Source organism: Molossus molossus, unplaced genomic scaffold (genome assembly GCF_014108415.1).
Source record: "Molossus molossus isolate mMolMol1 unplaced genomic scaffold, mMolMol1.p scaffold_m16_p_14, whole genome shotgun sequence".
NCBI lineage: Eukaryota > Metazoa > Chordata > Mammalia > Chiroptera > Molossidae > Molossus > Molossus molossus.
The window spans coordinates 1084743-1111383 of record NW_023425349.1 but is presented as its reverse complement, the minus strand read 5'-3'; the positions used below and the strand labels follow the sequence as shown (position 1 = coordinate 1111383).

General features: G+C 65.5%; 6 protein-coding genes across 10 annotated transcripts; 5 read left to right on the top strand and 1 right to left on the bottom strand.

Moving 5' to 3' along the window:
- Nucleotides 1-106: 106 nt before the first annotated feature.
- NDOR1 (NADPH dependent diflavin oxidoreductase 1) lies at nt 107-9349 on the top strand. 5 transcript variants are annotated; one of them, XM_036261489.1, is made up of 15 exons: nt 107-312; nt 612-689; nt 3478-3575; nt 4788-4886; nt 4964-5065; nt 5183-5392; nt 5624-5745; nt 6404-6624; nt 6734-6841; nt 7001-7115; nt 7205-7351; nt 7441-7559; nt 7629-7723; nt 7852-7992; nt 8995-9349. In XM_036261489.1, the coding sequence occupies exons 1-14, from the start codon at nt 178-180 to the stop codon at nt 7967-7969; spliced, it is 1767 nt and encodes a 588-aa protein (XP_036117382.1). In that variant the 5' UTR covers nt 107-177; the 3' UTR covers nt 7970-7992; nt 8995-9349. The 5 variants fall into 5 exon arrangements, with proteins under 5 accessions (XP_036117382.1, XP_036117380.1, XP_036117379.1 ...); XM_036261487.1 differs by lacking the exon at nt 8995-9349 and having other exon boundaries at nt 7852-8397; XM_036261486.1 differs by lacking the exon at nt 8995-9349 and having other exon boundaries at nt 7797-8397.
- LOC118629966 lies at nt 8190-10722 on the top strand. Its single transcript, XM_036261665.1, has 2 exons — nt 8190-8202; nt 9187-10722. The coding sequence occupies exons 1-2, from the start codon at nt 8190-8192 to the stop codon at nt 9909-9911; spliced, it is 738 nt and encodes a 245-aa protein (XP_036117558.1). The 3' UTR covers nt 9912-10722.
- Nucleotides 10723-11281: 559 nt separating this feature from the next.
- Nucleotides 11282-13039, bottom strand: RNF208 (ring finger protein 208). The gene is made up of 2 exons (XM_036261524.1): nt 12984-13039; nt 11282-12765 (listed from the first exon to the last, which is right to left on the bottom strand). The coding sequence occupies exon 2, from the start codon at nt 12234-12236 to the stop codon at nt 11439-11441; it is 798 nt and encodes a 265-aa protein (XP_036117417.1). The 5' UTR covers nt 12237-12765; nt 12984-13039; the 3' UTR covers nt 11282-11438.
- A 2976-nt stretch (nt 13040-16015) lies between these two features.
- CYSRT1 (cysteine rich tail 1) lies at nt 16016-17126 on the top strand. The gene is made up of 2 exons (XM_036261831.1): nt 16016-16070; nt 16357-17126. The coding sequence occupies exon 2, from the start codon at nt 16365-16367 to the stop codon at nt 16866-16868; it is 504 nt and encodes a 167-aa protein (XP_036117724.1). The 5' UTR covers nt 16016-16070; nt 16357-16364; the 3' UTR covers nt 16869-17126.
- Nucleotides 17127-19163: 2037 nt separating this feature from the next.
- RNF224 (ring finger protein 224) lies at nt 19164-19613 on the top strand. The gene has a single exon (XM_036261664.1). It carries the CDS (start codon nt 19164-19166, stop codon nt 19611-19613), a length of 450 nt encoding a protein of 149 aa, XP_036117557.1.
- Nucleotides 19614-21982: 2369 nt separating this feature from the next.
- Nucleotides 21983-26204, top strand: SLC34A3 (solute carrier family 34 member 3). Its single transcript, XM_036261640.1, has 12 exons — nt 21983-22067; nt 22296-22385; nt 22708-22836; nt 22914-23057; nt 23128-23239; nt 23322-23517; nt 23670-23759; nt 23855-23942; nt 24023-24190; nt 24274-24390; nt 24472-24596; nt 25740-26204. Exons 1-12 carry the CDS (start codon nt 21983-21985, stop codon nt 26202-26204), a joined length of 1809 nt encoding a protein of 602 aa, XP_036117533.1.
- Nucleotides 26205-26641: the final 437 nt, after the last annotated feature.

Genomic DNA, 26641 nt, shown 5'->3' with positions numbered 1-26641 from the left:
CAGCAGACACCCGCCTCGCTCGGACGCCATGCCCCGCCGGACGCGGGCCGATGCCGTCACTTCCGTTCTGCGCCGGAAGTCGGAAGTCAGAGCCGGTCCCGGCCGCCCGGGCTGGCGGAGGCCGTTTGCTGGTCCCGTTCCTGGGTGCAGGGGCTTCCTGGGCGCGCTCACGCCCCGATGCCGAGCTCACGGCTTCTGGTGCTCTTCGGCAGCCAGACGGGCACGGCCGAGGATGTGTCGGAGAGGCTGGGCCGCGAGGCCCGGCGCCGGCGTCTCGACTGCCGGGTGCAAGCCCTGGACTCCTACCCGGTGGTGAGGGCTCCCTGGGCCTCGGCGGGGAGACCGAGCGTGCCGGGGGCGCCGCGTGTTGTCCGAAAGTGGACCCTCCCACTGCGGAGGGTTTAGGGGACGGGAAAGCTTGGAAACAGCAGCTCACCTTAGCATTTGGGGGGGGCAAGGCGGAGTCTGAGAGAGGGAAGGCAGGCCGGCGGCTCGGCGGGGCTCCCCGAGTCCCTTCGCCCCATCCCCGGAGTGAAGGGGAGGGGCCGGGCTGCGGGAGGGCTGCCTGGTCGTTACAGCCGGAGGTCTTACACGTGTGTCTTTCTGTTGAGGTGAATCTGATTAACGAGCCCCTGGTGATATTTGTTTGTGCAACTACAGGCCAAGGAGACCCCCCTGACAACATGAAGGTAAGGCTGACCGGAAGTGGCTTCTTGTGCTCTGGAGCTCAGATGCCCGCCCTTGACCCTCACCCTGTTTACAGTGCCTGGAGGGTCTGAGGAGCACAATAAATACTTGCCCTTTGACCGTGCTGCATGGTAGCCATGGACTTGGACAATATTTTTGGGTGGAGCTGGGGGTTCTGGTTGTCCTCCCTAATAAACTTCTCGCAGGTGACTATTTTAAGCGTTCATATTTTTCCAGGGCTGTGTATGAGTCTGGTCTGGGTCTAATGTGTATTTCAAAATAGTTTGACCTTCAGAGAACATTTTTCAATTCTTTGACCATCTTTTGGGCACACATGGTATTTCAAGCGTGATCCAGTGTTAGGAACGAGCTGTGACGCCAGTGGCCACATTTCTGCCCTCATGGAGCTAACAACAGAGCAGAGCAACAGTGTAACCGGCAGTTACAGGGCCGGGAGTGCATGCTGCTGGGAGTATGCCAGATGTTATGGGAGCAGTAATACGGGCCATCTGTCCCAACCTGGGGACTCAGGTAGAGCTTTCCGGAAGAAAAGGTTGTAGGCTAAGTCCTGAAGGATAAGTGGGGGCTAACCCAGCCCCAGGAGAGAGGAAGCAGCCTATGCAAAGGAGAAAGACAGCCTACCCTCTGGGAAGAGCAAAAAGCAGTCCAGGGTGGCCGAGCCAAGGAGTGTTTTGGGGTAGGAGGGGAGAAGAGTCAGGAAGCATGGCTCGGTCCAAGAAGCCCGGCTGCCACAGTGAGGCAGATGGGCTTGAAATGAAGGGCTGTGGGACTCACAGGGTGACAGTCTCATTCATGTTCTAGCAGAACCACCCCTGTCTGCAGGGGGATAGGCTATAGTAGAGCAAGACAGCCAGGAGATGCACAGAGCAGGAGGAGACTAAAGGGCTGACACATTCCACAGGTGTTAAGGTAAACCCAACAGGATACAGAATCAAATGGACTTCAAAGCTGAGAAAGAAGGTGGTAGGATCAAGACAGGGATTCAAGTTCAGGTACCAGGATGGGTGGTAGTTGCATGCACAGAAATAGACTATCGAGGACCTGGTGTGTGGGACTCGTCCAGGTGGGTCTGGCGCACCAATGAGGATCCTGGGTAGAGGCCAAAATAGGAAGCCTGAGAAGGGAAGCTCCTTCCTGCCCCGGGACAGGCTGTGAGGGATAGGAAAGTTGCCCCGGCAGCAGGAAGAGGGAATGCACCATCTCCATGCCCAAGGGTAGGGAGGTGACTGTCTCAAGAGGTAGGCCTCCAGCACTCAAAGCTGTATGGAAGTGAAGTAAGATAAGGCCTGAGAGGCTGGGGCTTATCCGTGAAAGGACTGGGGACCTTGGGGAGAGAGCAGCTGTGTACTAAACAGGTAGACACCAGCCTCCTTGCCGCAGTCCTTTGAGCATGCTGTGGTCAAGGGTGTGCTCCCAGGCAGCAGACGGGAGAAGCACTCTGGGAAACCAGGGCCCTGCCCCCCCTCCAGCCATGAAACCCACTGGGAGACAGGCCCAAACTCATGGTTTTCTGTTGGCTTCATAAGTACAAACACCACAAAAAGCTTGCACCCCCTGTGGAAAGGACCCGGTGAGAGACAAATCAGGAGGAGCCTAGAGTAGTCAGGGTGCCGCCTGCGGAGGGAAACATGGCCCACAGCGCTGGAGACTGACACGCTTGCTGCAGTAACACCAGGAAAATCTGAAAAGATAAAGTTGAGAAATTCTCCAGGAAAGCATAACAAAAAATAAGATATGAATAAGGAAGACGATGTTAAAATTCTAAGGTCATTCTAGTAGCCTCTGAGAAAGAGTAGAGAGGAGTTCATCATGGACAGGAGCAAACTGTCCCAGGACTGAAGGACAGGCCTCCAGCCCGAGAGAGCCCTCCACGTGCCCGGGAAGGGCCCACCGGGCATGCAGAGGCCTCCCAACCAAGCATGTCCTCGTGGGTTTCGCTGTCGGCGACAGAAGAGCTCCGGTTCTCGGAGCAGGCGATTTCAACCCAAGGCCCGCCAGTTGCCAGTCATTGTGGAGAGAACCATGTGCTCAGACAGCAGAGCAGAGCAGGCATGGTCCCCAGTGGTGGCCTGAGCAGCAAAGTCCTGGAGAAGGCCAGGGTGTGGTCCAGAGCCAGTGGGCAGAGCTGTGCCTCTGCAGGCCAGGGTGAGCCCACCCCAGTGGCCTCAGTTGGGGAAGGAAAGAAACGAAGGGCTGGAGGTGAGCCCGGCACCACATGCAGAGGTCCTTGTGGCGGGCCCAAGGCCCAGGCTGGCACTGCTGTAGGGGCTGGGAAGTTGCTTTGGAGGCTCCTCTGGAGACCGTGGGTCCTGGGCCAGCACACAGCTACCTGCTGGTGCACGAGGCCCAAGCCCACCCACAGAGGGAGACCCTGGGACCTGGGGCTCCTGGTGTGAAGAAAAGTCTTCCAGGGAACCCAAGTAGGAGCAGGCACTTCCTTCAACCTGGGGAGAGTTGGGAGGCAGTGCCCGCCCCATGAGGAGCTGGTGGTCCTCCATCTTCACCAGCCTGCAACCCACAGAAAAGCCCAGACTCTCCCAGAGCCCTCTGCCCCCTGCAGGAGTGGACCTCCCACTGTGGTAGCAGCTCACAACTTACTGCCTCTTCCAAACTTCCTGCCATTGTGATGAAATAAGACGTGGTTTTGTTTTAATAACAGCTTGGGGCAGGAGAGCAAGGCCCTGGGAAAGGCCCGGAGCAGCCCTCCCACCGCCCTGGGGTCCTGGTGGCCCAGAGCAGGGCCCCTAACTCAGTTTCTCCTGACGGCAGAGCTTCTGGAGGTTCATATTCCGGAAGAACCTGCCATCAACCGCCCTCTGCCAGATGGACTTCGCCGTCCTGGGCCTCGGGGATTCCTCTTACACCAAGTGAGTGGGTCAGCCGGACTGCTGGCTTGTACACCTGTCCTCAGGGCTGACTATGGTGTCCTTGTGGAGGGACAGGTGGCCCAGCCTCCAGGGCTCCCGCCAGGCTTTGGGCTGCGGCCCAGGGCATGCATCCTCATCCCACAGATGCTCCCCAGGGGGCGCCTTCGTTGGGCTTGGAGGGTGGCAGGGTGCACGACGTGGCCCAGCTCGGGGCTCCCAGGGAGACCTCCAGGGCAGGAGGTGGTGTCTGATACCAGCCGCACCACCTATTCACGTGTGTCTTATTGCAACAGAGGCCCACCTGGCTCTTTCCCCGCTTTTGTAAAGACACATTTCAGCACTGGCTGGTTTGGCTCAAGCAGTTAGAGTGTCAGCCTGAGGACCAAAGAGTTGTGGGTTCAATTCCAGTCAAGGGCACATACCTCGGTTGCAGTTCATCCCGGTCCTGGTTGGGGTCATGTGGGAGGCAACCATTCGATGTGTCTGTTTCACATCAGTGTTCCTGTCTCCCTTTCTCCCTCTCACTCTATCTGAAAATCAACAGAAAAATAGCCTCGGGTGAGGGTTAAAAAAAAAACACACAAACATTTCCATGAGCTATTTGGCTTGTTCCCAGCAGCACAGAGGACAGAGCAGTGGGCACGGACGAGCCGGGCCCAGGGAGCCACCTAAGGCCACCACTTCCCTGGCACGGCAGCGCGGCCACCTCTGATCTTTCTCTCAGTGTCTTCGCGTGTCCGTGTCCTAAGCAAAGGGTAGTGTTGCTTTGGGTTATCTGCCAGGCGGATACCAAGGGGTTCATGTTCAGGCTACACATGGCATCAGGCCACGGCACATCGGAACCCTAACTATCCAGTGCCGGCTCCAGCGCCTCCAAAGTCAAACACAGTGGGAGGAGGCCCGTGTCGCTGTGGAGAAAGGAAAGAGCGGTGGCAGTGTGACCTGCTTGTGGGGCTTGCTCCGTGCGGAACGGCGGCATGCACACCCACAGGTGGTGTGACCCGGGCTGACGGCGGCATGCACACCCACAGGCGGTGTGAGCCCCGCGCTGACGGCGGCCCCAGGACCGCTCGAGCCGGCAGTGAGACCTGTGCCCCGGGAGGCGGGGCTTCCCACACCCCGAGCCCAGGAATGTGTGTCTCAGCTCTGCCCTCTGCCCGCGGCCAGCTCCCCCTCCCCAGCCCCAGCCCACCAGCCTCACTGTCTGTACAGGTTCAACTTTGTGGCCAAGAAGCTATACCGACGGCTGCTGCAGCTCGGGGGTGCCGCCCTCCTGCCCGTGTGCCTGGGCGACGACCAGCATGAGCTGGGGTGAGTGTGGGAGGGGTGCCCCTGTGCTCCGCCGCGACCAGGCTCACTTCGGACCGTCACCTGTGCCCTCTCTTCAGGCCTGATGCCGCCATTGACCCCTGGCTTCACGACCTGTGGGAGAAGGTGCTGGAACTGTGCCCCATGCCCCTCGGCCTCAGCGTGATCCCCCCTGAAGTCCCGTGAGTGTGGGCTTTGGTGCAGGGCCCATGGGTGCAGTGGGGCGGCCTGGCCACTGGGCCTCGCTGGGGCCTCCCCAGGCCTGCCCCTGGTCTGACCAGCGCACACCCTCTCCACAGTTTGCCTTCCAAGTTCGCCCTGCAGCTCCTCCAGGAGGCCCCCAGGGAGTGCTCTGCAGGACAGCGTGGGGCCAGGACAGAGCCTCCGAGCTCCCCCTCAGAGCTGCAGCCCTTCCTGGCACGCATGGTCACCAACCAGAGGGTCACCGGCCCCTCACACTTCCAGGATGTTCGTCTCATCGAGTTTGACATCTCGGGCTCAGGCATCAGGTGAAGAGGAGTCCGTCCCAGGAACCCATGGAGGGCAGGCCACAGCGGTGGGGCCACGGCGTGGGGCCGCGGTCTGAGAGCAGAGGCACGCACTCAGCAGGGCAGGGCACAGGCCAAGCTACGGGGGCCACCTTGGTCCAAGCCCCAGCCCTCCCTGGACACTGGCTTCCATCCTCTGCGGTTCCCCTGGAGGCCCCAGCATCCTTTCATGCCCACCATGGCTCCCCCCAGCTTTGTGGCCGGCGACGTGGTGCTGATCCAGCCCGAGAATACAGCCAGGCACGTCCAGCATTTCTGCCAGGTGCTGGGCCTGGACCCTGACCAGTACTTCACGCTGCAGCCTCGGGAACCACGTGAGTTGTGGGCCCGGCTGCCACCCTTACTCCCTGTCCTTTCTCGAGTCGCCGGCTCCTCACCATCTCCTGCCCCCTCTTAGATGTCCCCTGCCCCGAGCAGCTCCTCACCATCTCCTGCCCCCTCTTAGATGTCCCCTGCCCCGAGCGGCTCCTCACCATCTCCTGCCCCCTCTTAGACGGCCCCTGCCCCGAGCGGCTCCTCAACCATCTCCTTGCCCCCTCTTAGATGTCCCGTGCCCCGAGCGGCTCCTCACCATCTCCTTCCCACTCTTAGATGTCCCTGCCCCGAGCGCTCTCACCATCTCCTGCCCCCTCTTAGATGTCCCCTGCCCCGAGCGGCTCCTCACCATCTCCTGCCCCCTCTTAGACGGCCCCTGCCCCGAGCGGCTCCTCACCATCTCCTGCCCCCTCTTAGATGTCCCCTGCCCCGAGCGGCTCCTCACCATCTCCTGCCCCCTCTTAGATGTCCCCTGCCCCGAGCGGCTCCTCACCATCTCCTGCCCCCTCTTAGATGTCCCCTGCCCCGAGCGGCTCCTCACCATCTCCTGCCCCCTCTTAGACGGCCCCTGCCCCGAGCGGCTCCTCACCATCTCCTGCCCCCTCTTAGACGGCCCCTGCCCCGAGCGGCTCCTCACCATCTCCTGCCCCCTCTTAGATGTCCCCTGCCCCGAGCGGCTGCCCCAGCCCTGCTCTGTGCGGCACCTCGTGTCCCAGTACCTGGACATCGCCAGCGTGCCACGCCGCTCCTTCTTTGAGCTCCTGGCCTGCCTGTCTCCGCACGAGCTGGAGCGGGAGAAGCTGCTGGAGTTCAGCTCTGCTGCTGGCCAGGAGGCACTGCATGAATACTGCAGCCGGCCCCGCAGGACCATCCTGGAGGTGTGACCGGCCGGGAGGGGGGCGGGGCGGAGGGGGGCGGGAGCGGGGCACCCACTGCGGGTGGCCTGCTGGCTGGCGGCCGAGCCCCTGAGGCCCTCTGCCTGCACAGGTGCTGTGTGATTTCCCACACTCGGCGGCGGCCATTCCCCTGGACTACCTGTTGGACCTCATCCCCCCGATCCGTCCCCGTGCCTTCTCCATTGCCTCCTCTCTGCTGGTGAGGGTCGGTGGGCCTGGGGGCGGGGCCTGGGGGCCTGCAGGTAGCCGTCAGGTGGGCGCGCTCCTCTCTGCTGGTGAGGGGTCGGCGGGGCCTGGGGCATGCAGGTAGCCGTCAGGTGGGCGCCCTCCAGACTGCCGCCCACATCCTGTCCCCCAGGCTCACCCTGCGAGGCTGCAGATTCTCGTGGCCGTGGTCCAGTATCAGACTCGCCTCAAGGAGCCCCGCCGGGGCCTCTGCTCCTCCTGGCTTGCATCTCTGGACCCTGCACAAGGTGACCCCTGCTGTCTGGAGAGTAGGGGTGGACCTGGGCTAGGCACCTGGTCCTCCGAGCCTCTTCATGCCACCTCACTCCTGCAATAGGCCCTGTCCGGGTGCCCCTGTGGGTGAGGCCTGGGAGCCTGACCTTGCCACAGACACCAGACACGCCTGTGATAATGGTGGGGCCTGGCACTGGCGTGGCCCCCTTCCGAGCAGCCATCCAGGAGAGAGTGGCCCAGGGTCAGAGGGGTGAGTGAACCGTGCAAGGCAGGGTGGGGGCCAGGCGGGCTGGGCTGAGTCTGGGCAAGTCCAGGCTTGAGCCCCCTGTGCCTCCCCAGGGAACTTCCTGTTCTTTGGCTGCCGCCGGCGGGACCAGGACTTCTACTGGGAGGCTGAGTGGACGGAGCTGGAGCAGAAGGGCTGCCTGACCCTGGTTACAGCATTCTCCCGGGAGCAGGTGGGTGTGTGCAGAGGGCTAGGGAGGGTGTGCGGGGCTGGGGTGCAGACTCACCCGCCCGTCCTGCAGGAGCAGAAAGTGTACGTGCAGCACCGGCTCCGAGAGCGTGGGCCGCTGGTGTGGGAGCTCCTGGACCGCCGCGGCGCCTGCTTCTGCCTGGCAGGGTGAGCCTGGGCGTGGGGCAGCGGTCCTCTGGGCGTCGGGCTGCACTGCGCGCTGACTGCCCTGTTCTTGCAGCAATGCCAAGTACATGCCGGCAGATGTGTCCGAAGCCCTGCTGTCCATCTTCCAGGGGGAGGGCGGGCTCTCGGGCCCCGACGCGGCTGCCTACCTGGCCCGGCTGCAGCGCACCCTGCGCTTCCAGACTGAGACGTGGGCCTGAGGAGCTGCCTGCTGGCCACTGTCACTAGACTGCTGCCCTGTCTGACCCCAGGTGGGAGGATGGCCAGCCCCCTGTGCACGCTGCCTGGGTCCACATTCAGCCCCAACCCCACTGCCCTCCCTGGTCGCCGGTTCCAGCTGCCGTTTCCTACTGGCCCCAACCTGCGTCCTGCTCAGGTGGTGACCTAGGAAGGCAGCAAAGCCTGGTGGGAATCAGGGAGCTTCCCTGAACATCAGCTTCCAGACAGCATGGGAACCGGGGGTGCGGGGTCCCTGAGAGGGCCAGATTGCCCCTCCTCTGTCCTGGGCAGCCGTGGGGCTCCCAGTCCTCCTCTGCCACGTGTGTGCCCCCAGGGCCCCGCAGGGCTCAGGGTTAAAGGCAGAGGCCCTGGCCGCACCCACCATCCCTGCCTGGTCCCAGAAAGCCTTGGCAATAAAGTTCAGGCTCAGGGGTCTTCTGACCTGCTCTTTCCTGTGCTATTCTGGTGCCTCGGGGGGAGGGGGGGCCGGATCCTGGGGATGGGGCCGGCCTGCCCATGGTGGGGCACGTGGCCACTGCTCAGCCACCTTGGCTGCAGCGTTGGACGTGATTCTCACATGGTGGGTGCCGGCTGTTTGCCCCTCGTACAGTCTTCCCGGGCTCTGACAGGGCGGGTGGGGTGGGGAGCGGTCTGGAGAGGACACCCAAAGAATGTGTGAGGAGTGCCCGGCCAGGCTGGCACGGCCCGGAGGCCCCATTGCTCCGGCCGGGAGCGGCAGCCTCGCAGGAGGAAGGGGGTGTGGCCCAGAGCAAGGAGGGGAGGGAGGGGCAGGCATTGTCCCCGCCCTGGGCTGGGCCTTCCGGGATCAGGGGAATTCCTGTCGGAGCTGTTGGGCAGGCCAGCCTACGCACAGTGCGTGGCCTGGAGCCCATCCGGCTAGGTCGGCAGCTGACACGGGTCGGCGGTGGCAGTGGCCGGGCTCGGGCGGACCCAGTGGGGACTGTATGTGTGGGCCCAGGAGTGGCCGGAGCTGGCACAGGTGCTGGGACCCCAGTGAAGTTTGCTTTCGGTAGGGGCAAGAAGCCTGGAGGAGGCGGTGGCTGCTGCAAGGTCAGTGCCAGATCCTGCCCTGGCCCCCGAGGCCCACCGTGACCACAGCCCCCACCACCCCACTGCCACCCTGGGGTCCCATCCTGACTCTTGCCCCGGGGCACCTGCTCATGACCCCACTGACCCCAGCTCAGGGCTCCCCACTGCGCCTTCAGCTTCCCTGGGCCCCGAGTGCCTGGACCCACTGTACCAAGTGCCGGCAGATGAAAGTCTGGACAGCCAGGCCCTTGGGAACCCCGGGGGTCCCAGGACTCCAGACAGTGAGCCCCTGCTGAGGGCCACAGCCGCAGCGCCTCCCTGGGCTGGGCCCACAGGGGAGGAGGAGGAAGAGGAGGAGGAGGAGGAGGAGGAGTGCCCCATCTGCACAGAGCCCTATGGGCCTGGTGAGCACCGCCTGGCCCTGCTGAACTGCGGCCACGGCCTGTGCTCAGGCTGCCTGCACCAGCTGCTGGGCACAGCCCCCGGCGCTGACCTGGGCCGCGTGCGCTGCCCGCTGTGTCGCCAGAAGACACCCATGCTGGAGTGGGAGATCTGCCAGCTGCAGGAGGAGCTGCTGCAGGCCGATGGGCCCCCGCGCCCCCCCAGCCCCGTGCCCCCCGCGCCACCCCGCCGGGGCCTGGGGCCCTGGGCCTGCCTGGAGTACCGCTACCAGCTGCGCTTCCTGGCGGGGCCCGTGGGTGGCCAGGGCTGCCTGCCCTTCCTGCCCTGCCCACCCTGCCTGGGTGCCTGGCTCTGGGCACTGCGGGAACGGGGGCCCTGCGCCCGCCGCCTGGCGCTGCTGTGCCTGCTCGCCCTGGAGCTGCTGGGCCTGGTGCTCATCTTCACACCGCTCATGCTGCTGGGGCTGCTTTTCATGCTGCTGGACCGCTCCAGCCACTGACCACCCAGCACCACTGGCCTGGAGGCTCAGACTGGCCGGGTCCTGCAGGCTTGGTGCCATGGGCCCTGCCCCGAGGAGCAGCTTCCCTGAGGCCTGCTGACCAGGCTGGAAAATCCAAGGTTGACCAGGTTCTAACCTTCAGTCAAGACCCAAGACTGGCCCAGGGTCACCCAGGAGCCTGTGTTCAGCCCCTGACCCAGCCAGAGACTCCAAACCACCCTGCTGCCCAGACAGTAACCAGTAGTGCCCAACGACAGTGCTGGAAGAGGTTTGTGACCAGGGCCGCAAGCACCCCTCGATCGCCGGCACCACTGACACGGGGCTCCCCCCCGCCGCCGCACCCCAGCATGTTTGCGAGAGGCTCAGTGGACACAGAAGTCACAGAGATCTGGCAGTTAGTCGGTTCCTTGGAGAGGGTGGGGCCCTGGGCAGGGGCTGCAGCCTCCCCCACTGCCTCCTGCCTGTGTCCCAGATAAGGGCTAGTGTGTTCCCTGAAGGTCAGGGCAGCTGAGGGGGGAGGCCCTTGCTCTGCAAACTCAGCCCACAAAGGGCCTCCTCGCCAGCCAGGTCAGAACCCGAGGGGGTGTCACAAGCAGCAGGGGGCCCAGCACGTGACCCTGAGCTACAAGGGACAAAGGCCCAGCCAGCCCTTGGAGCTGGAGTGCTGGGCTGAGGCCCCTGAAGGCCTGCCACCTCGAGTCTTGGAGGCTGGGGCCTTTATCTGAAGGACAGAAGTCACAGCACCACCTCATGGGCTTGTTGGGGACACACTAAGCGCATGCCTGGTCCAGGAAATGACTCTCAATAAACAGTGGCAACCACCGTAACCACTGCTACTACACTGTGTCCTCGTCTTTTGTCACCGTCCAAGCGGCTCTGCTCCACACCCGCCAAACTCCCTCCAAATCCCGGTCACCCGAGTACCAGACAGGAGGCTCCCAGGCCTTTGGCCCTGCCGTGGTCCCTACCACGACCTTGGTCAGCATGTCCAACCCCAGCTCAGACTGGCCCAGCTACCACACGGCCTCAGAGGGTCAGCTGGTCACCAGGAACCAGATAGACCGAGCTGTCCCCCATGTCCAGGGGCCAGTGCACACTAAGTGTCTCAGCCCAGCTGGGCCCATTCTGCACACCTGCCCACATGTCCTGCACACAGGCAGCTGGCTCTGCATGTGTGGAACGCTCGCACGCACAGCCCGGCCCGCCATCCCGAGCGGCATGCCCAGCCCACTTTGGCCAGCGAGCAGAGCAGGCTGACGCCAAGCAGCGCCGGGCCTCCCTCTGGCAGCCGTCTGGGCTGCAGTCCTTGGTACCCACCCTGGCCCAGTGCACAGGCCACAGCAGTGGGCTTCAGTCCAGGGACAAGATGCAAACTTTGGCAGAGTTTTAATGGCAAAGTTGGTTGCAGCGACAGTGCCACACGGGTGGGGGCCAGAAGCTGTGACGGGTGAGGGGCGAGAGGGGGACAGGGCAGGGCCGGGTCCCTGAAGCAGCAGCGCGAGGGCCGGCGGGGACGGCGGGTGGGCACTACATGATGGAGCAGGCTGACAGCGGGTTCCGCACGTGGCAGGTGCACGCGGCCCCACAGTACTGCCGGAAGGTCTGGTAGCAGCTGCCCTCGGGCTCGCCCCCCCACTGACCACCGGACGGGGCGGTCAGTGCCTCGGGCGGCAGGCGGCTTAGGATGGATGTGTTGACGGCCAGCGCGGCCAGGCCGTAGTCAGTGAAGAGCACAGTCTCGCGGCGGCAGGTGGGGCAGGAGATGAACTTGTACTTGGGGCAGGACTCGTAGAGGATTTGCAGGCACTGCTCACACACAGAGTGCAGGCAGGACAGCACGCGGGGCCGCCGCTGGGTGACGTTGTACGTGTGCCCACAGGTGGGGCACTCCAGGGGCTCACCCGCAGCGGGGGATGCCACTGCAGGGGACCCTGAGGCAGGGGGACTAGGCCGCATCACATACTGATTCACGATGACCTCGTCCACTGGCGCCACACGGGGGAAGCCCAGCTCTGCACTGCCCTTGCGGGGCCTCCGTGGCAGGGGTGGGGTGCGGGGCACCCCTTCCAAGGCAGGCATGTCCCCTCCACATGCCTGGTTGACGATGATCTCCGTGTCTGAGGGCCAGGCGCGCTTGGGTGCCAGAGCTGGGGTGGGCCGGGGTGCAGGTGGAAAGCAGGGGGCGGCCGCCTGCAGCTCAGGGAACTTCTCAGGGTGGACAATCTTCATGGCCTCCATCTTGAGGATGACATGGGGGCCCTTCAGGCAGGACATGAGGAGGCCCGGCCAGCCACTGCCCGCCTCGGGCCCAGGGTCAGCCGGCATCCGGCTGTCTCCAGTCAGACTGGATGTTAAGGTGGGAGGGGGCGTTGGGTGGGGCCGGGGGGGAGGAGCAGGGGCAACATCCTGGTCCCGCCAGGCCTGAGGGGGACCCCGGCCTCCCCGAGGACTCTTGGGGGTGACCGGTGAGAGCTGGGGGGGCAGGGCCCCTCCCAGTGGCCACAGTGGCCTCTCTGGTCCAGTCCTAGGAGGAGGAGGAAGGGGCGGGGGAGGTGCAGGGAGGCAGGGGTAGAGAGATGTGGAAGGCTGCCCTGGGCTGGAGGTCTGGCCCAGGGGCTCACCCAGGGTCTCTGGCTGCTGAGGCTGGCAAGGAGGTCTGGGGGGGGCTCTCCCTGCAGCCGAGGTCAGCAGCCCCCGGGCTGGGACATCCGGGCAGGCAGGGGCTAGGTGGGCCCCATGGCTCCAGGGCAGGGTGCCCAGGGAAGGCAGCTAGCCTGAGCCCTGGCTGCGGGCGGACCCGGGCCGCAGGCTCGGCGGTGGCGGGAGCAGGGAAGAGGCCTGGACCAGGCCTGAGCTGCAGGTGAGAGACAGCGTGAGGGCAGCGCCCGGGCCCACCCGCACCCCCACCCTAGCACGACACAAAAGACCGGGCGCCCGACCTATGACCCTGACCCTCGCTGCATTTGGAACCCAGCCCCCTCCCCTGTCCCCGCCCCCAAGGCCCGACCCTCGCTGGGATGGGGAGGAGCGGCGACTCGCGACCCCGAGGCCGTCCGCCGCGCCCGCTCTCACCTGCCCCAGCCTGGCGTCCCCGAGCCGCGCGCCGCCGCCGCAGAGGTTGTCTCAAAGGCAGGCCCGGATGCGGCGCCCGCGCCTCGGCCCGGCGGCTCCGGCGGCGACCTGGAGCGATGGCGCGGTCGCGGCGGCTCCCGGGGGCGCGGGGAGCGGGCTCGGCGCGGCGCGGCGGCGGCAGGTGCGTGCGAAGCGTGGCGCGCTCTGCGGCGGAGGCGCGGGGACCGCAGTGCGCGCGGCGCCCGCCCGCGCCCGCAGCGCCACCCCCCGTCTGGGGACCCGCGCGGGGTCCGCGGGGCGGGGCCAGTCTCTCGGCCGCCCCTCGATCCGCAGAGGGCCTGGTGCCCGCTCCCGGGGTCGCCCGTCGCCCGCGGACCGCGTGCGGGTGAGGACTCCTGCATCACCCCTCCTCCAGTCCCCCCATCCCGTCTCCGCCTGGCTGACCCTGAGCCCTGGTCTAGCCTCCCCCCATGGCCCCAATATGGAAGGGGAATCTTTTCGCAGCCCGAAGCCTCACAGTGCGAGAGGGAGAGAAGGGGAGCCAAGTGGTCCCCGGAACGCGGGTTCCCAGCGCTCTACCCTGGGACTGCCTGTGTCCCCCCAGCCCGCAGTGGGAATGCCTCCGGAGTTTTCCAGCTCACAGGTGCACCCAGGCTCTGCCCCGCGCTGGCGGGCTCAAAGAGTGCAAGGTGACCATAAGAGGGTGAGCAGGGTGGGCAAGCAGGTATCAGAGTGGACAGGAGTTGGGAGAAGGCTCCCAGGACGGTTGGACAGTTGGGTGGGGTGAGGGGTATTTAGAAGATGGATAGGTTACTGTGAGGCAACCCACGGAGGACACCACCCACCCAGGGTGGGGTAGCCCTTTCCCGCATTTTATCAGGTCAACACGTGCCCAACTGTCACACAGCTGAGTGCTAACCGGACCCCACCCAGCAGATAAGTCCCATTCCTTTCTGCTTCCTCCTCAGCCAGGCTTCCTTCCCTGTTACCCACTGTCTGCGGGGAGCCCTCAGGTGACAGGGAGGACAGAGGACATGATGGGACCAGGGCTGCGGGAGCCTCGAGTGCCCTCCCCTGACTTGCCACAGCCACCACGTAGCGTGCGTGCAGTCCTGTGACCAGCACTGGGCCCTGCTTCTGACCCTGGACAGTCCCAGCCCCTTCGGGCCACAGACCCCTCTCCTCTGCACAGGGCAGACTATGTCTGCAGTCCCCAGGTCCTGCAGGGCAGCAGAGCCCAGAGAGGTCGATGTTCCTGGTGAGGGAGCCCACGTGGGCAAAATAGGCCGGAGGAGAGTCGCTGGCCCATGGGGCCTGACTTTGCTGCCCTGTGTGACCTCAGCCCTGTTTCCTCCGTCATTCTGCAGGAGCAGGTGCGAGAGGTGCGCGAGTGCCTGGTGGGAGGGGCAGTGAGGGCCTGATGGGGCCCTAGCATGAAGTGGGGCGAGGGAGGCAGCGCCGGCCCGTGGACATCTGGGAGCCCAGCCTCAGCCACGGGCTCCACACGTCGCCCCTACTCACTAGCTGGGCGCGCACGCCAGGAGGCACCAGGCCCCAGGCCCCGCCCCCGCCTCGAGGCCCCGCCCCCAGGAACGAGGCCCCGCCCCGCACGAGCCCCCGCCTGGAGCCCGCCGAAGTCCGCGCCCGGGGAGCTCTGTGGTTCAGACTGGGGCGGCCCCAGCCGCGCTCTGAGCGCTCCGAGGCCAGCAGATCCTGAGCCGGGTCTTTAAGGAAACCCTCGAGCGCGGAGGCTTCTGGGGAATAAAGTTCCCACAGGCCGCCTCGCGCCGAGGGGCGGAGTCTGCAGGAGCGGTGGGCGGGGCGGGCGGGGCTGGCGGGGCTTACGGCGCCTGCGCAGGGGCCCTCTGTCGTCGGCTTTCGAAGTTCAAGGCCGCGGGCCAGTTCCCCTCCGAATCGGATGCCGCATCGGTAGAACTCGTGTTCCGACCGGTCCGACCGGCCTTACGCCTGCCACTCAGGTCACCCTGGCCTCTGGGCCACGTCTGATTTGATCCTGCTCTTCCTGGGGGTTCCCTCGGGCACCAAGGACTCGGGGTGCGGGTCCAGGCCGCACCCTACTGCGCCGGGTCGCCCCAGGGGGAGCTCACCAGCGCCAGGGTTCACAAGTGTTTACATCCACTGTTACCCCCATACACGGCCACCCTATGAGTGCTGCCTTACAGATGAAGGTGGGAGAGGGTTCGAGAGCCAAGGACGGCGGGCCGGCGGGGAGACCCTGGGCCCCTGGACCCACCCAGCAAAAAGACACTGGGTTCAGACGTGCACTAGAAACGTCACTTGTGTAGGAAGCGCGAGTCGCCAGTTGTAAGACACGTAAGTTTTATCAGCAAAACTGTGTGAATCACTGGCTGGTGTGTGTCAGTGGTTGAGCATCGACCGGGCACCAAGAGGTCACCAGTTCATTCCAGGTCAGGGCACATGCCCAGGTTGTGGGCCGGATCCCCAGCGGGGGGCGTGCAGGGGGTAGCCCATCCATGTTCTGTCTCATGGATGTTTCTATCTCTCCCTCTCCCTCTCTCTTTAAAATCAATAAAGAAAAAAAATTTTAACAAAAAAAGTCTTAAACAAAAGTGCGCAAATCGATTTTTTTCAGTTAAAAAAACAACAACACACAAGTCTCTAAGTAGTCCATGCCCTCAAACATCTGTCTCTCTGCCTGCCAGGCAGCAGCTGTAGGTGGTATGGAGGGGTACGAGGACCTCCTCCCTGCGCAAAGCAGGGCTCTGAGGTGTGAGAATGGCTGGAACCCCCAGACCACCTGCAGGCTGGGATCTGAGGGCCTGACCCCAGGCTGCCCTCCTGCCCTCCTTCCTGGGCCAAGATGCCTGGAATATGTCGAGGCTGAGTCGCCCAGGCCATGGCCACCACCCACCAGAGAAGGAAGGGTGGGTGGCCACTGTGCTGGAGGAGCTGGAGCCTCCTGGGATCTTGGGAACCCCATTTTTGAGTCCCGCCCATGGCCCCACCCCTCCCCAGGAGGGAAAAGGCAGTTGCCAGCCGCTCAGCTCACAGGCGTTGGGACCTGGCCTAGAGGGACAAGGGGACCGACTGCCACTGTGACTGGAGGTAGGTCCCGGGCCCTCCCTGCACAGGGGCTCCCCTGTGGGGCCAGCTCTGCTGTGTCTCCAGACTCCCCCACCCATTCCCAACTCCAGCCAGGGCACTGCCACTCCGGGAAGGGCAAGACACCTGGGGGGCAGCTGGGAGACTGGCCCTCACTGGCACGGGAACATTGGCATGCAGGCCCGGCACGCTGGCATCCCACAGCCTGGCTTTTCCTGGGGGGGCACTTGCTTGGGCTGCAGCCATTCCCCCCACGGAGTCGGCAGTCTCCTCTGCTCTCCCCTGCCAGGCCAGGCCATGGACCCCCATGAGATGGTCGTCAAGAACCCGTTTGCCCACATCAGCATCCCCCGGGCTCACCTGCGGCCTGACCTGGAGCAGCACCTGGAGGTGGCTCCCTCCTGCTCAGAGCGGCAGCCTCTGCCTGTGGGTTCCTGCACCCTGGAGCCCATGCGCCTCCTGCAGCCCACCGAGGAGGCCCTAGGGCCCAAGGGCGCCAAAGGCGCCAAAGGCACCACGGGTGCCAAGGGAGCCTTCCCAGTCCAGGGCCAACAGCCCTGGCAGCAGCCTGGCAGCAAGGGTGCCAAGGGAGCCTTCCCAGTCCAGGGCCAACAGCCCTGGCAGCAGCCTGGCAACCCCTACAGGGGTGCACAGCGCCCGACAGGACTGACCTACACCGGCCTGCCCCCCATCGGGCGCGGCGATGACATCGCCCACCACTGCTGCTGCTGTCCCTGCTGCTCCTGTTGCCACTGCCCTCGCTTCTGCCGCTGCCACAGCTGCTGCTGCGTGGTCTCCTAGCCCTGCCCCGGCCGCCGTGGGCCTGCCCAGGACCCCTGCATAGCAGGCCCCAGGACTCTGCTCCGGCAGCCACAGCAGTGCATGGACGTTTGGGGCAGCCGCTGGGCCACTGTCATGGGTGTCAGCCACTTCCCACCCTAGACAGGGACATCTTCGTGCCACAAAGGCCAACAGCTCAGCTCAGGCCCCTCACAAAGGAGCCCTGGGCACCGGCTGTGGTGGAACCCCCAGGATACCCTTGCCCATCCCCCTCAAGGCGCAGAGCCTGACGAATAAAGCAAAGTGCGCTTTCTTCAGGTGACTCCTTCCGGCGGGGGACCCGGGCAGGACGACACCACAGGGCCCTAGCCTCTGGGGGACATTTGGGGTCAGGGGAACCACTGCGTCATGATCCTCTAACCTGCACTGCAGGTCTCAGGTCTGCCCAGAGGCTGGACAGGAGGGGCAGGAGTGTGTCCCCTGTCCTGCCAGGCCTGGCTTCCAGGTCAGCCTGTGGGTCTGACAGCAGGAGGCTGTGCATGGCACCTGGGGAGTGGAGTCCCAGGAGAGGCCTCCGGGAGGAGGAGTGGGTTGGTGGTGGGTGGGACCGGTGCTGGCAAGTTTCTGCGAGTGGGAGCCCAGGCGCCGGGACCGAGCCCTGCTCAGCAATGTGAGTCATCACCCTACCTCAACCAGGACATTCTCTGCCTTCCCACGAAAGATCCTGAACATCGGCGGCGTGGTGCCGGGCCATGCTGTTCAGCCCTATCCAGCCCCCAGGGCCTGGGCTCCCTGGAGGAGGGGGCCGCACAGGTGCTGGGCTGGGAGAGGCCCCTGGGAGCACCTGCGTCCTGTCTGCGTGCAGCATAGCACAGCTGCCGGGAGGGCGTGTGGAAAGCTCAGCTGCTAAGCATGGCATTGCCTCACGGACGGGGTGAGGCCGGATGCCGGCGCCAGGAGTCAGCAGAGGCCGGCGCTGGGCATCCTGACGTTTCCGGGGCTGGGCAGAGAGGTGAAGGAGGAAGTTGAGCTGGCCTCGCAGGACAGACGGGTCCTGATGCCGGCCCTCCCCTGACCCATGGTGACTGGCCACATGGCAGGACTGGTCTCTGGGTGTGGACAGACATATCATCGGCCTGACTGTGCAGGAACTCGGGTGTGCCAGACTCCTGGCCCCTGCCCCACGGTCAGCACCCACCAGAGGATGACCCCACCCAGGTCAGCCAAAGAAACCTGTCTGATCAGGCCAAGAGGCTGCGGACTGCCAGGGTGGTGGGAGTAAGGAGGGGCCCCTCTGGCCTTTGACTTCCTCCCTCCCAGGTGGAGAGAGTCCAGGGGCTCCTGACCCTGTTCCGACCCTTCTCTGCACACCTCTTTCTCTGTGCCTGTGTCCCAGTCTCTGGGCTGGCCCTGGGAGGAGGTGGCTCTGATGAGAGTGTCCAGGGCTGCCCATGGTGCCCCGCTCTTCAGAGAGCTTCTGGGTGGTCCATGTGTGTGCTTGGACACACCTATGCTTGAGCGCCACCTTGGGGCTTTTCTGAGACTGGCCTCCGCCCCATGATGAAGGCACTGGGGCAAATCAACCTGCACCCTCACAGTGTCCGAGCTGGGGAGGAGCACGCCCCGCAGGGCTGTAAGCCATTGGGGTTCCTGGCAGCCTTCCAGAGGAGGTGATGCTTGAATTGAGATGAAGAACAGGCCTCGCCCAGGTTAAGACCAGGATGCTTTCCGGCATGGGAGGGGGAGTATGAGTGTGCGTGGGGGGGTCTGGGTGGAGGAGACAGGAGATGGGCCAGGAGGAGCAGCAAAGCCAGGCCTGGGTGGGGGTTAGGGGAGCTGGGTCTGGGCACGGGGGTGGGGGCGGGGCGGGGGGGCTGGTGGATCCAGTTGCAAGTGCTTTCTGGCTGAAAGGGGAGCCCGCCCGCCTGCAGCCACCACCTGCCTCCCTGCTGACTCGGCTCGGCCAGTAACATGAGCCCCAGGGAGGGAGCTGCAGGGTGCCCTGTGTCCCCCCACCCTCGGCCACCCTCTGGCTGGGCATAGTCACCCAGCAGAGTGAATGCAGGTAAGAGAGGCCTGGGCTCTGGCAGGCTGGGATGGGTGGGGGCCAGGGGCAGAGCTAGAGGGCCATGGAGAAGAATCAAACAGCTGGACAGGATGCTGGCCCATGGGACCCAGGCTGCGGCCCAACCTGGCATCTGCAGAGGCCTGGGCTCCTGTCCTCAGGGTGGGCTCCCGGTGCCAGGGCCCTGACCGTGCAGGACAGTGGCAGAGACGGGCGAGGCTGGCTGCAGCTCCCTGACCACCTCCCACAGGATGCTGCAGCCAGAGGGTCCCCAGGCCTCCGAGGAGGGGACAGCTGCTGGCACCCGGCGAGGTGACTGCATCATCTGCTACTCGGCCTACGACCTCACCGGGCACTTGCCCCGCCGCCTGTACTGTGGCCACACCTTCTGCCAGGCGTGCGTGCGGCGGCTGGACATGCCAGCCCATGAGCAGCGCTGGATCCCCTGCCCGCAGTGCCGCCAGAGCACACCCACACCCCGGGGAGGGGTGGCCATGCTGGACCTCGACCTGGCCGCCTTCCTGGCCATCCGGGCCGAGCGGGAGCCCTGTCGCATGGAGCCCCGGCCCCCGGTGCCCCCCAAAGGCAGCACCGCCATCACTCAGCAGCCAGCCGTGCTCTGCCCCACCTTGGGCCGCCAGCCGCACTTCCCCCAGCCCAGGTGCTGCTGCTGGGGCCCCCCAGGCAGCCCCGAAGCCTGAGCTCTGGCTGCTGCAGCACCTTGGGCAAGGGGACCTCTGGCTGAGGCTCAGCCTGCCCAGAACAGCCTGGAGACAGAGCATCCCGGGTGCCAACCCCCATGGGCACCCCCGACCCACAGCCTGAGCTCAGGGGCTGTGGCCGCAGTTCTGTGACTCTGCAGGGGACCAGTGACCGCCCACCCAATCCGCAGGGTTGCCCAGGCCCGAGCGGAGCCGGGGCGCGTTGTTGTTGGAGTGAGCCCAGCCCAGGCCTGCACTCAGCTCAGGAGACAGCCCGAAGGGGTCTGGTGGCTGCTCTCGGGCCGGCCAAGGCTGCCCCGACCCTGCTGGAGTGCAGTCTCTCCTCCCTGTGAACCGTCCCAGAGGTCTGAGCCGGGAGTGGAGGGCCACCTCCTGCGCCCCTGACCTGCGAGGCAGCCCTGTGGAGTATTCGCTCAACAAAGCTCATTGAGCCCCCACTGTGTGTCGGGTGCTATTCTGGGAAGGTCCCCTGAAGGCATAAAGTCACTGCTGTGACCAGTGTCCAAGGAGAGGGTCAGCGCTAGGCCCAGAGAGGTCTCACAGCTCAGCAGGGTCCTGCCCACACTGGGCCGCCTCCTGGCCCTTGGCTTCCTTCTGTGTCCAGTGGCCAGCACTCAGGCCCTTTGCAGGGGCCGTAGCAGGTGCTGGAGGCTGTGAGCGCAGATGCCCCCAAGTAGGCTGCACTATTCTCACCACCCCCACCTGGGCAGGAGCTGTCACTCAGGAGCCCCGGGGAGGGACTGCTGGGCCCCCTGGGTGGGGGCAGGAAGAGGCGGGGCGAGGGAATTTGCTGAGAGGACACTCAGAAACCTCCTTTCTTGGGGCAAAGTCCCCTGGCACACAGGGATTGGTGGGCAGTGGACTGGGTGCTGGAGCCAGCAGGCCCCCCGGGGAGACCAGCCTGCGGGGGAGGGGCTGGCCCCAGCGGAGTCTGGTCTTCCTCCTAACATCCTAGGAGCAGGGAGGGGAGTAACCCCAAGAAGAGGCACCCTGCAAGCGATGGGGCCAGTCGGGGTTCAGCTGTGGAGAGAACGGGGTGGGCCGGGTCTCCTGATGCAGGGTGGTTGGGTGGAGAGCTGAGCAGCAGCGTGGCCGGGGGGTGGGGGGGCCCTGCCCTCCCGCTACTTGCAGATGGGGGCCTGACCCTCGACTGCTGCTGGCCACCACTGGAGCCGAGGCTGCCCAAACCCGGATCTACACGGGCCGACCTCAGGGGCTGGCACCCTCCCCGCCCAGCTAGCACAAAGGGCTTTCCTCCTACCTTCTGCCGGGCAGGGACAAGCACCAAGATAAAGTCTGCAGAGCCCCAGGCAGAGCTCCCGAGGGCCCCCCAGGCCGCCCAGCCAGAGCCCCGGCGTGCTGCCCTGCCCTGGGCGGGCACCACACTGTCACACAGGCACCTGCTTGTGGACGTCAGCACTAAGGGTCAGCGCCTGGCCCCACAGGGCCCTTGACCGAGAGCACCCACCCAGCGGCGACAGTGGGGCCAAGACAAGACAAGTGCCGGGCTCTGACGCTACCTCCGGGGGCCTCGCTCTGGGTAAACATTAATGGGGCTCAGTGCACAGCAGGTCATGTGTGCGCCCAGTGGATCTTTGACCTGTGGCTGCTCCTGCCCGTGTCTCCTCCCCACAGGTGCCCCCTCACTACCCACACAGGTAGGCACTTCGAGAACCAGGAGGGGGCCCAGGGACATGGGGGCCAGGGCTGGGTGACCTCCAGGCCCAGGGCTTACCACCGCCCCTCCCAGGACAAGAGACCAGCCTGTGGCGAGCAGGAGGGAGGGGTGACAGAAGTCCTCCCAGGGTCGGGCCCAGGGGACAGGACAGGGCTGAGGCGGAGGGCCAGACCCGGCGGGCCGAGGAGAGCGGGGAGGCCCTGTGGGGCTCCTTGTCCGGCCCCCTTCCCTGGGTGGGGCTCTCATCAGGGAAGATTGGTATCAAATGCTGAAGTCTAAGTCATCTGCCATGGCCGGCCCCCATGACACCTGACAGAAGAGGTCCCTGGTTCCAGGTTCCCAGGCACTTCCGGCCTGTACCCCAGCACCTGCTTCCAGCCCGGACCAGGGAGGGAGCCGGGCCGCCCGGGGCCCCTCAACTCTGACCCCTGAAACTGGACCGGGCTTGCTGACAGCTGTCTGAGGTCACTGTAGCCATCGCTTGTGGACAGAGGATGGGAGAGGCCGGGGGAGGTCATCTAGGCCAGCAGAGGATGGGGAGGGAGGACAGCTTCTGAGGCCTCTGGTTAGGGGGCGCAGGGACCTGACAAGCAGGAGGAAGAGAGGTGCCTGACCTGCCCTTCCTTCACAGATCCGGGCTTGGGCCTGGGTCTGTCCCTGCCCGGAATCCATGCCGAATTCTGTCACTGGTGGCCAGGTCAACCCCCCTACTCTGGACGCGGTTGGCCTGGTGGACCAGAGTCTAGGAAATGCAGGTATCAGGGGCCCAGCCCTTGACCCACTGCCCTGGGTAGGTGGGGAGGGGGCTCATAACAACTCTGTCCAGGCCCGATGAGCTGGTGGCCCCCTTCCCTCCCACTCTGGCTTCTGTCCCTCACCCTAACCCCGTATGCCATGGTCCTCCTCCACCCCTTCCTGCCCCCACCTGGGGGTGTCCAAGGAACAGCTAGGTCCCTTGCTCTACTTGAGCCTGACCCCTGCAGGGACCTCCAATTCTGCCCTCGTCTTGGAAGTTGGGGACATGGATCCCTGGGCCCTCCCTCAGCTGAAGGACACTGGCCAGTCTTGGAAAGGTAGGTCCGCAGGTCGAGGGAACTGGCCAAGTGGGGCTCTGAGTCCCCAGGGCCTGAGCATGGACGGGGGCCGTGGGGAGAGAGAGCAGGGAGGGGACCCACCACCGGGACCCTGGTCCCTCCGCTAGCTGCCTGCCCCGCCGGGCCGGGCCCTGTCCCTCCCTCCTGCTGGCACCCAGGCTCTGGGAGGTCCTGGGGCTGTCTGCTCGGCCATCCGCAAAAGGACAGAGGAGGGGAACCAGCCCTGCCGGGGGGACAAGGAGGCAGGCCGGCAGGGCAGGGAGGCTAGGGCAGCCGAGGAACCCCTGCCCTGTGTCCTCAGAGCTCAGCGTGGCCGGCAGGGTCCGGCGGGTGCTCCTCGGCGTCCTCAAGGCCTGCGGGCTCCTGGGTAGCCTCCACCTCTTCATCTGCTCCCTGGACATCCTCAGCTCCGCCTTCCAGCTGCTGGGAAGTGAGTGACCGGCAGGGCGGCCAGGGCCGGGGTGGGCGGCCAGGCCTCCCGCTAGCGCGCCTCTCTCCCGGGCGTAGGCAAAGTGGCCGGAGACATCTTCAAGGACAACATGGTGCTGTCCAACCCCGTGGCCGGACTGGTCATCGGGGTGCTGGTCACGGTGCTGGTGCAGAGCTCCAGCACGTCCTCCTCCATCGTGGTCAGCATGGTGGCCTCCAACCGTGAGTGCCCCCCGTCCTGGGGCCGTGGTGGCTGGGTGGGACGCAGGAGGCTGACGTGGCTCCCCCACAGTGCTGACCGTCCGGGCATCCGTGCCCATCATCATGGGTGTCAATGTGGGCACATCCATCACCAGCACCCTGGTCTCTATGGCACAGTCGGGGGACCGGGGTGAGTTTCGAAGGTGAGTGGCGGGAGGGTGGGGGCTGGGACTACCCTGGGGGTGGAGCAGAGACCACCCACTACTGCGCCCCATGTGGCCGCAGGGCCTTTGGGGGCTCAGCCGTGCATGGCATCTTCAACTGGCTCACGGTGCTGCTGCTGCTGCCGCTGGAGAGCGCCATGGGCACGCTGGAGAAGCTCAGTGCCCTGGCCCTGGCAGCTGCCAGGCTACAGCCCGGGGGTGCTGCGCCTGACATCCTCAAGGTGCTGACGCAGCCGCTCACCCACCTCATCGTGCAGGTGAGGACAGTGGCTGCCCTTGGAGGCCCCTTGTGCCCAAGCACCCTGGCTGGGCAGAGGGCACAGAGGAGGCGGATCTGGGCCTTACAGTGGTCTGAGCTCCAGGCAAGTTCCTGAGAGTCCAGCACAGGTCGCGACCCCTCTGTCTGCAGCTGGATGCCGACGTGATTGCCAACAGCGCCACGGGCAATGCCACCAACAGCAGCCTCATTAAGCGATGGTGTGGCACCAGGAAGGAGCCGGTGAGGGGCCTCTGACCGCTGCCCTCCAACCTGCTGAAGAACCCAGTCCTGCCGGCTCTGAGCCTGCCCTGAGCCTGCCCTGCCTGTCCCCCCAGGCCCCAGGGAACAGCAGCCACTGTGGAGCGGCCACCTCTGGCCCCTGCCCTGAGAGCAATGGCTCAGCCACCACGGAGCAGCTGCCCTGTGAGGCCCTGCGCCCGCCCCCCAGCCCACCCCCCCTGCAGCCACCGGGCCACCGCTCACCCTCCCCGCCCTGCCACCAGGCCACCACCTGTTCGTGGGCACAGCGCTCACAGACCTGGCCGTGGGCTTCATCCTGCTGGCCGGCTCCCTGCTGGTGCTCTGCGCCTGCCTGGTCCTCGTGGTCAAGCTGCTCGACTCCGTGCTGCGTGGCCGCATCGCCCAGGCGGTGAGGACGGTCATCAACGCCGGTGCGTGGGGCTGCAGGACGAGGCCTGGGGCACCGGCGGGGACAGAGAGATTGGGCTGGGGGTGACCCAGCCTCCCCCCCCAGACTTCCCCTTCCCGTTTGGCTGGCTCAGCGGCTACCTGGCCATCCTGGTGGGCGCTGGCCTGACCTTCGTGCTCCAGAGCAGCAGTGTCTTCACGGCAGCCATCGTGCCCCTCATGGGTGAGCGTGGTGGGCAGGCACCCAGCCTCGGGGGCCTGGGACACGGGCTCAGGGCCCCATGGTGACCTCCGGCTCCTCCAGGGGTCGGGGTGATCAGTCTGGAGCGGGCCTACCCCCTCTTTCTGGGCTCCAACATTGGCACCACCACCACAGCTCTGCTGGCTGCCCTGGCCAGCCCCTCGAACATGCTGTCCAGCGCCCTCCAGGTACTGCCCTCCCTCTCCTGCCTCCCGGTGCCCCAGTCCCTTGCATCCAGTCCCGCAGACAGGAAGTTCGAGGCCTGCCCCAGGCTGGCCATGGCTCAAGCCTTCTTGGGACCCACCTCCAACTGCTTGCTCAGGCCAGCTGCCCCAACTCCTTGGGCCCCAGGGACCCTGTGGGCATCTCGGGGACCCCCAGTCCCACTTCTCCTTCCCTTCAACCTTGTGCAGTCCTGGGGTGACCTCTGCACCTTTCTCTCTGTCCCTTCACCTCCCCACCCTGTGTGCCTAGCTGTGTTCCTTCCAGGCCTCCTGGCCCTGGGGGTCCTGGAGCCCCACACCTCATATTACTGCCCCCAGCAATCACCTAAACCCAACAGGTCCCTACCTGGATGAACGCTATGTTCCTGCAAAGGCCTGCCTACCTCTGCTGGGTACTCCATGCCTCCAGGGACCTCCCCCTAGCCCCCAGCTCTGTGCCCTGTACCCCGTCCCACCTAGTCCTGCTCATTCTCCAGGGGCCACTGCTCGGGCTGAGTGTCCCTCCTCCACCACCTCTGCCTGGGTGCCCAGACAAGTGTAGCTCCCGAAAGCCGGTCTTGCTGGGCTGCTGCCCTCAGGAGGAGAGAAGCCTGGGCCCTTGCTAAGTCCCATCGGTCCACTCAGACCCTCCCAGTGTGGGGCCCTGCTCCACCTCCAAGAAGCCCTCCAGACCTCACCCAGGCACCGACTGCCCAAGTCCAGCAGCCGCCGGACCAGGGTGTGCTTCCTCCACCTGGAGCCCCTCACTCCTCCCTGCAGGAGCCAGGCTAGACCCTGGGGCTGGGTGACCAAGCCCTCTGAGGGACCAGAAGGGGCCGGATCACTAGGCTGGGGGTCAAGCTAAGTCAGCCTGGGGGAAGGGAGTCAGATCCCTGCAGTTGTCTGTGATGCAGTTACCCCCCCCCCAAAAAAAATGAGGGGGCAGTGCAGGAGGCGCATGCCCAGCCTGGCCAGAATCTGCCCTCCCGGTGGCCTGTCTCAGCCAATGAGCAGGACCCAGACTGGCTTTGGACTTCCCACCTTTCTGCCAGGGCAGGGAGGGGCAGGCAACCTGGGGGGCCTAGGGGACCCCATGTCAGGGGCCCTGCCTGCCTTCGCACCCTCCAGGTTGCCCTCATCCACTTCTTCTTCAACTTGGCTGGCATTCTGCTGTGGTACACAGTGCCCCTGCTGCGGCTGCCCATCCCACTGGCCAGGCGCTTCGGAGACCTGACTGCCCGCTACCGCTGGGTGGCAGTCGCCTACCTACTGCTCAGCTTCCTGCTGTTGCCTCTGGCCACCTTTGGGCTCTCCCTGGCGGGGGACACGGTGCTGGCCGCGGTCGGGGGGCCCCTGGTGGCGCTGGTGCTCCTCGTGGTCCTGATTAACGTCCTGCAGCGCCGACGGCCGGTCTGGCTGCCCCGCCCGCTGCGGTCCTGGGCCTGGCTCCCCCCCTGGCTCCGCTCTCTGGAGCCCTGGGACCGCCTTGTGAGCCGCTGCTGCCCCTGCAGGGCCTGCAGCCCCCCTCCCGCCGCCACCAAGGAGGCCCACTGCTACGAGAACCCCGAGATCCTGGCTTCCCAGCAGCTGTGAGGAGCGGGTGTCCCCCCACGCGCACTGAGCTCTGGGTGCCCTCGGGGATCCCAGGAGCAGTGGACTTGAGCCAGCGGGCTCCCCTTCTTAGCAAATAAACAAAGCTGTGGCCCAGACGTGGGTGGTCTTCACTCCCGACGGGCAGTGCCCGTCGATCCCCCTACCCTCTGCCCCGGGGTTGGAGTAGCTGCCGGTTGCCCCCTAGCGGACACTCGGGGGCGCGGCGAGCCTGCGTGGGAGCTGACCGACCCCGCGGGAGTGGGCACAGACGACCCCCCGGCCCCGGCTGGGACTCTCTCCGCGGCCGGAGCATGGAGTCTTCCTGAAGCAGAAATCTGGGGTCCGGGGAGGCTGGCGCGGCCAGGCCCTTCCTGGAGGGTGCCGGGAGGAGCGGCCGGTCCCCACGCCTCGCCTCCCGGAGATTGCGCGCGGACACG